The sequence below is a fragment of the Gracilinanus agilis genome, chromosome 2 (genome assembly GCF_016433145.1).
Source record: "Gracilinanus agilis isolate LMUSP501 chromosome 2, AgileGrace, whole genome shotgun sequence".
Taxonomy (NCBI): Eukaryota; Metazoa; Chordata; class Mammalia; order Didelphimorphia; family Didelphidae; genus Gracilinanus; species Gracilinanus agilis.
In genome coordinates this window covers 252,298,564-252,306,726 of record NC_058131.1, presented here as the reverse complement: position 1 = coordinate 252,306,726, position 8,163 = coordinate 252,298,564, and the positions used below count along the sequence as shown (strand labels likewise).

At 37.7% G+C, this 8,163-nt stretch overlaps 1 protein-coding gene across 1 annotated transcript; it reads right to left on the bottom strand.

Moving 5' to 3' along the window:
• Positions 1–850: 850 nt before the first annotated feature.
• CSTF1 (cleavage stimulation factor subunit 1) lies at positions 851–8,121 on the bottom strand. Its single transcript, XM_044661128.1, has 6 exons — positions 8,068–8,121; positions 5,925–6,126; positions 5,027–5,304; positions 4,474–4,671; positions 3,209–3,599; positions 851–1,186 (listed from the first exon to the last, which is right to left on the bottom strand). Exons 2-6 carry the CDS (start codon positions 6,091–6,093, stop codon positions 927–929), a joined length of 1,296 nt encoding a protein of 431 aa, XP_044517063.1. The 5' UTR covers positions 6,094–6,126; positions 8,068–8,121; the 3' UTR covers positions 851–926.
• Between the last annotated feature and the right edge of the window lie 42 nt (positions 8,122–8,163).

Below are 8,163 nucleotides of genomic sequence, written 5' to 3'. Positions count from 1 at the left end.
AACCTTCAAAGATAAGAGGTAGGTTTTATATGCCTCAATGATGAAAATAGTAAAGGTTCATGCTAAAATTAACTGAAAAGTATCACTTAAAGACTTCATGAGGAAGACTAACCAATGTCATTTATAGATTAATATAATCTCTAATGTCTAATTTTTATTATATTCTAGATATAAGTAACATGTTGACTTCTCAACTTATAGCCCACTATCACATATCATTGCCTTGTTAAATATAGTATAAACACAGAAAAGCAAAAACTGAAAAGAATCACATGAATGCCATTATTAATATCTCTTAGGTAAAAATTAGTTGGAATGAAGAAAAAATGTAATACTTACATATGCAGATCTGAGTTTTATTACTGGAATAGTATTTTTAGGTAGAAATTCTATTTTTAATGCTATTTTTAAAAGAGGTCTTAAATATAGCACAATTATTTGTTCTCAGAAATGCAGGATCACCAATGCACCAAATGCAGCTACCAAAGTTGTTATTGTTCTAAAATAATTAAATGTAGTAGGATAAAAGTGCATTAGATGTCAAAGAAGCCAAAAGGAAATTCTTGATGACAGATTGTTTCAAGAACTAGAAAAAATGTAAAAATTTTTTCCTTATAAAAAGGATTAACTATTGTGAGCAAATGTTAAGTATTGTACTTACTGATGATCACACTGTAATAATCAGTGAATGTGGAACAACTGCATATATCTGCATTTCCAACTTTTTCCACCATGATTCTAAATCAAGGTAAAAAAAGGATTTTGTACAAATTCAGGAAGGCTCTAGTGTTGGCACCACGATTGCCATAAGATAGTACAATGAAATAAGGAATACTTTAAAAAGGTTTTGTTTTTTTTATATTCTATATAAAATAACAGGGCAGACTGGGGAGCAGGAGAAAAGAAAAATATTTAAAGAAGACTCTCTAATCTGTGGTTGATCTCCGGTACCAAAATCTAGCCCTGAAGTCATCACTGCAAGTCATGAAGCCAGGATTGGTGGGAGAGTGTACTATACAACGAACAATATTATTGTGCCCCAGTGAAAGTAGATTTCTTCGTTCAGCTGTTCGTGAGTCCCAGCAGCAAAGACTAATTGTCCTTTCATCAGGAAGTAATACATAATCTTCTGTGTGGTTAAAGACTGCTTGAGTTCGGTGTACTTGTCGTCCACTCAAACCAGCACCTGTAAAATATTTGACTGCTAAGCTTTTGAAGATGTGTTAAGTCACAATGAAATGAGCCTGTATACCATCAAAGTACTATAGCCCTTTAATTCCACAAAAGCAAATTGGAGTTAATAAGTCCATGCAATTTTAACTGCCTATTTCAAATATTCTCATGGGACAAAAGCTGTTTCAATTTCATTAACAAAAAAACCAAGTAGCTATTCACTGTAAAAAAGGCTTTCTATTTTAATGATATCTATAACTAAAAGTCTAAGTAAACATACATGATCAGTGTGCAGCACTAATGTACTTTAATAAGAATTGACCAATTAAAGGAATACTGCACCCTGCTGGTTCAAAAAACGCCAACAAATAAAATGGTCAAAATGGGGCAGCTAGGTAGCACAGCAGATGGAGTGTTGGGCCTAGTCAGGAAGACCCATCTTCCTGAGTTCAAATTTGGTCTCAGACAATAACTGTGTGTCCCATGGCAATTCACTTAACTCTGTTTGTCTCAAATTTCCTCATCTATAAAATGAGCTGAAGAAGCAGAGGGCAAGCCACTTCAGTCTCTGCCAGCAAAACTGCAAAATGGGGGGCATGAAGAAGACAAAACTGAAATGACAACATAAAAAACTATGGCATTGGAAAGGATTTTAGAGATTATGTAGTTAAATCTCATCAATAAAATGAGGAATCTGAGGATCATAGGACAAGTGATCACAAACAACTGAGAATCCTATAGACATAGAGCAAGGCCCAAACTACTTTTATTAGAAAATAAGAAAAATTAAATACTGAAATACTAATTACGACAAGATTTGAAACAGATGCTAGACAATTATTTCCACTATTTCTTCTCTTGGTTATTTTTTGACTTGATTAAAAACACTCTTCTAATTAATTACTTTTGTGTTACTTGTGTCTGCCATTTTCAATGGCTACTCATGTTTTATTGGGTAAGAGCAAAGTTTTCAGTAAATTTAAAGTCCTATTTCAAAACTTCACGTACTTTCTGGGATTCTTCTGATTACTTTATGCTTTATAGGAAGGACTCAAGGCACTACAAAGCTTTTAAATGAGTGAAACCATCTTTCGCCCGGCAGAATTCAAACTCCCATAAATACTCAGTGGAAAGAGCATTAGATCTGGAGTCAAAAGGATCAGGGTTAGAATCCTGCTTCTGTTCCCATACTAATTATACTCTTGATCCTAGGTAAGTCATAACCTCCCTGGGTCTGTTTACTCATTTATAAAATAAGAAGGCTAGACTACATGATCTCAAAAGGGGCTCTTCTAGCTCTAGAAATATGTTCCTATATGCAATCTTTTTTCTTTATCATCTATTTAAAAATTTTTGAGTTCGAAATTCTCTCTCCCCTACCCAATTGAGAAGGCAAGCAGTATGAAATCAATGCAATGAGAAATCATGCAAAACACATTTCTATATTAGGCATATTTAAAGAAAAGCAAAAAAAAGTGCTTCAGCCTATACTCAGAGTCCATCAGTTTTCTCTGGAGGTAGGTAGCATTTAAAAAAAAAAAACAAACCTTACCTTCTGTCTTAAAATCAATACTATGTACTGGTTCCAAGGCAGAAGACCAGCAAGGGCTACGCAGTGGGGGTTAAGTGACTTGCCCAGGCACACAACTAGGAAGGTCTGGGGCCAGATTTGAACCTAGTCCATGTGTAGTCCTATTTCTCAATCCAGTAAGTCACCTAGATGCCCCTGATAATACTTGTCATGGTCCTTTGGAAGTCTTGGATAACTGTCTTGATCAGTGTACTTAGGTGATAATGTATGTAATCGATCACATTTCTAGGTAAAACGTGTTCCAGTATAGTTTTGATATGTATTAAATGTATGGCCTTAGGTAATTTTTTCATCCATTTTATAACTTATGAAATGGTTATAGTACTTTATTCTAAACTCAGAGGGTTGCCATGTGACTCAAGCAAAATGTATATGAAAGCACTCTCAAATAATAAAATATAAGATAAATGTAAGGTGGTGATATTATGAACTATTTTCACATACCTGTATATCTGACTAATGTTCGTCCTGTTGAAATTTCCCATAGTTTAGCTACAGAGTCTTTTCCACTTGAGAGAATATATTTTGAATTTTTGGAAAAAATTGCAGAGCAGACTTCAGCACCATCATGTGCCTTCTCAAATGTAGTAATACAGCGATTTGAGACACCATCCCATAGTTTGATGCAGCCATCCTTGCTACCAGTCACATACATGTTGGCACTAGGATTATAATTAACTGAACATATTGCATCAGTGTGCTGATCTTGAGGGTTGCAAGACACAAAACATTGAAATGTATTGATATCATAAAGCCGAAGGGTTGGGTGTTGGGTTCCAACAAGTATGAAGTCTCCAGAAGGATGAAATGAGATTGAACGTAACATTTCAGCTTCCTATCAAAGAGAACATTAGACTTATGTGACTAGGTAGCAGACAAATAGGTTAACTATGGGAAATGTTGCTGTTAGAATGGAACGCATTAAACAATTTCTCCCAAGCACTACTGATTTAGGTAAAGGATTATTTGATTGAATAAAAACTGAGTCAATTTATCAAGAAGGTTTCTTTGGTACAAGGTAGTCAAATGTTATGGCAGTGGAAAAAGCTTTGGATTTGGAATCAGTGGAATCTTGGCTCTGCCATTTACTAGCTGTGTAATCTTTTCCTTTATTGTAAAACAATGGAGTAGGACTAGGTGACTTTTTAGGTCCCTTCCAATCTCAAGTCAATAATCCAAACCTATTTGTTTCCTTAGCTGATCCCTCAATTCCACAAAATTTAAATATAGGTCTTTTGATCACTTTGAGGTCAGTGAATATTATGGCATAATTAACATCTTATAAGTACAGTTTCCAGATAAGCTAAAAATTGATGCTGCTTTTCAGGAGTTTGATGGTTTCAAATGAACCCCAATTTCCATCCACTCTGTGGTGAGGGGGGGGCCAGTTTATGGTTGCTAAGTTTATAGTATTTGGAAGGTGGGTTAGAATGGTGGTGGAGGAAATTTTAAAAAGGCTACACCAACATTCTAACTTCTTATTTCTTAAGGCTAGTTACAAACAATGGTTCTCATCAGTATATGGGAAAGTGAAATGCATCATATGAAGTTTGTGTCACATATTGCTGAATGTAGGTCATTAGGTTGGGCACTTTAAATGGCTTTTGGTTACTTAATCACTTGAGAGGAAAAAAAGGATGCCTTATCATCATCAGTGTACTTAATATTTAAATATATGCACCAAAAACAAGTATCAAACATTTTTCAACCTGAATGTATTTGAAGGCTCTTTTGGCAGATGGTTTGGAATAATCAAACAACTTAAGAGTATAGTCCCTTGAACCTGATGCTAGGATTTGCTCCGTTGGATGGAAAGCCAGGCATGTAACTTCATCCACATGATCATATAGAGTTCTGATAACAGGATGATTTTCCATATTCTGCTGGGCAGTCTCATTCATCATGACCTAGAGGTAGGGAGGAAAAAAAATCATGACCAGAAAAGTTAGGTATATGTGTATGCATACAACTACATGCACACAAATGCATATGTGAGCAAATTATACAATCTTACAATATAACTGTGAGGTAATGTAATATCATAGTTAGCACTGGCCTTATTAATATTGGAAAATCTGAGTTCAAGCCACTTAATCTCAATGTCTCAGAAGAGTGGGTGCCAGTCTACATTAGTAGAGAGTGTTTTCTTACTAAGAGTTCCCTATATAAAGTCACAGAGTTTATCCAAAACATAAAAAACCTGTTATTTAAAATCTGCTTTAAATTATGGCCTCCAATCTGATAAAAATATTATGTCCATACCTCAATTGGCATAGCACTTTTTGCTAACATTCTTTCTGTATCTAGTATCTTTATTGAAGCATCAGCAGATCCAGTAGCTATTAATTGTCCATCCCTACTGTACGTAGCCACACGGCATGGTCCTTTATGAGATGTGACATAGCAGGTTTCATATTCTGAAGCTTCTGGAGACATGGTCTGAACATCTGCATCAAATTCCAGGTCAATTCCCGTGCCAGGAGCAACTGTATCTGAGCGTCCAATTGCATACTGAACTGCACTATCATCATTTTCCATTCCTGAAAGAGGAAATTGAAGGGAAAAGGAATATGTATTTCAAAATCCTAGCTAAAGCTTTGGGCAACCAAACTGCAGGAATAATGACTATTGGCTGACGACCCAAGGAAACAAGGATAAAGAGAAAACCAAAAGAATGACACACTTGCAGTGAAATTATTTCTTTCCTCTCTGATATTCTTGGTGTTGATGCCCAGTAACAGTAGGTAGGAGACGTTTTGTCATTAAGTCAGATTTATTACCATCTAGCACTGACATTTTGGCAAATTTTTTTGGAGGATATCAAGCAACTTTCAGAAAGAATGCTAACTGCTTAAATTTACAGTAATTTCCTGAGAATATATTCAACTGATTATTTTAGAGCTCAAAGTAACATCAGCAACCATGATGGTAATAATCTTTAGAAGTGCTTTGCTTTTTTTCCAGCCTGTTTTCTTTTGTCTCTCCTTTGCAAGTCAGTTACAATGATCACCATCAAAGCAAGTTAAAACAAGCTACAGAAACTTAGTTCCCACAACAGTTCTAATGAAGATTGATATTTGCTCATACCTATTATACAGCTAGAGCTATAAATCTACATTCAAAGATGAATCTAAAAATTATGCTCCGAATTGCAAGATACCTAGTTTGATGAGATGGAGGAGCTGTTCAGAGGGTGCACACACAGACTGAGGCTTGATTTCATTGATGAGACCATTAGCAATGTTGATATAGCCATCGTAGAGCAGCTGACTGATGATCAATTTATAGAGCTGCTGCCGATCTTTTAAGCTCACTTTTGTCCTGTACATTTTGGTGAAAATTAAACAATCACCTCCTTTCACCTGCAAATGAAAGGAGCCAAAAGGTGAAAATGAACAATGATATATGGTATGGTCTTTTTTGGATCATATATCTAGAGTATAGATCTCTATATTAAGATTAGCCAGAACACCAGTTAAGGAAGGTTATTTTAGATAGTTATAGGGCAGGGGTCCTTAACTTAAAAACAAACAAACAAAAAAACTAATGCCTAAATTTCAGTAATTGTTTTTCTTCATAATTTCTTTTTAAAAATCCATTTAAAAACATTATTTTGAGGAGTCCATAGACTTCATCAGACTGTCAAAAGGTTCTATTACAGAAAATAAGGTTAAGAACTCCTATTAGAAAGTTATGCAACAAAAACAGAAAGTTATGCAACAAACTTTGCCTTCTACCAGGCAAAGTATTAAGAGGTAGGAAGTTGGTCAGGTTCTAGTAGTGCTAAGGGGAAGTAAAAAGCCATGTGAAAGCAGCCAGAGGCAGGAGATATTTTAAAAAGGTGGGAAAGGATGACATAGGACCATAGCAGGATGGAGGAAATTAGAAAAGATTTCTAGAGGATAGAACAAAAAAGGGCACTGAAGGTTTTAATCTATGAAAGAGACTAAGCTGATTTGTGGTTAACTGGAGATATCTGGTTACAAATTGTGAACATTATGGCTGATTTTGGACTTTTGATTTTGATTTAGAAGACCAGGAGCCTAAGATCTTTTGGGTCTGAGAACTGGGGCTGGAAGGTTCATAGTCACAGATCTAGAGAAAGAAAGGAAAGTAAACTCACTCATTTTACAGAGGGGGAAACTGAGGCCATGGAGTGATTAAGTTACTTGTCCAAGGTCACAGAGGTGAGGCAGTGAGCAGAGTAGGGATTTGAACTGAGGTCTTCTGGCTTCAAATCTACCATTCTTTGTCCTATGTTAAGCTGTTAAGAAGAGTCTTAGATAACTGTATTTCAATATAATTGTTTTTCTTTTTTTTTTAATTTATTTTACTCATTAAAAAGCATTATTTTGAGGAGTTCGTAGGCTTCATTTTGCAGACAAGAAAGCAAAGCTCTTTCCTGCGGCAGTTATCTTGGTCTTCTTTCCTCCCTTGGTGGGGTGGGGGTGGGTATCTTAAGCCAAAAGAAACCATGCATCTTACAGGTTCCTGTCACAAACTAATAGGATACAAATTATACTAGGTTCCCTGCCGGCAACGGTTTTTGAGTTTGTATACAAAGCAAAGAGTAGACACTTAATAGACACCTGTCAAACTTATTTGAAAACTGTGACCCAGAGAAGAGGCAGTCACTTGTCAGTGGTCTCAAAGGCAGCAAGGGGCAGAACATGCAATTCACACCTAGGTTTTCTGACTCTAATTCCATTCCAATACACCATGAGGTCTGTCAGGCACGGTGGTGGTGACGGTGAGTGAAAAAGGACCTCAATTCGAATAGTAAAACTCACATGCCTCCTGTTGACCAAACTACTACCATTACAGCACGGGCAGGAGAAACAAAGGTAAATACTGCGAGGTTCCTCTCTCAGAGAGTGTGTACCAGTCGAAGTGGGCACGGGGCCTGGGCACAGACCAGGATCTGGGTGGGTTGTACTTATTTGGAGAGGCGGATGAGGCGGGAAGGCTGAATCGTGCAGGGTCCGGGGGGCAGCTGCCTCCCCAAACACGCTAAACCCGCAAAAGGCCCGGCGGGCCGGACCTTTCTGCTCTCGGTACCTCTCTGGAATCCCCACTCCCCACCAGCCGGAGATGGGCTCGGCTTCCGGCCTCCTGGGGTTCAGGCTTCGGCCCGGACCCCTCACAAGCTTGGCCTCCACTGGCCCGCCCCGGCCCGCCCCCTCGGACAGTTCTGCCTCCCAACCGGCACGCGTACGACCCTGGACCTTCCTGCCGGCATCTTAACCGTACATGTCCCTGGGTCGCAGAGGCTGTGACTCTAGCTCAGAGCTTGGTGTCCGTACCTTGTTTCCGGAACCCGGTCCACAGACCACAAACTCCCGCAGGTCCAAGCTCTGAGCTTGTAAAATGGTGGCAAAAAGCTGGATCGAGCCTCCTAG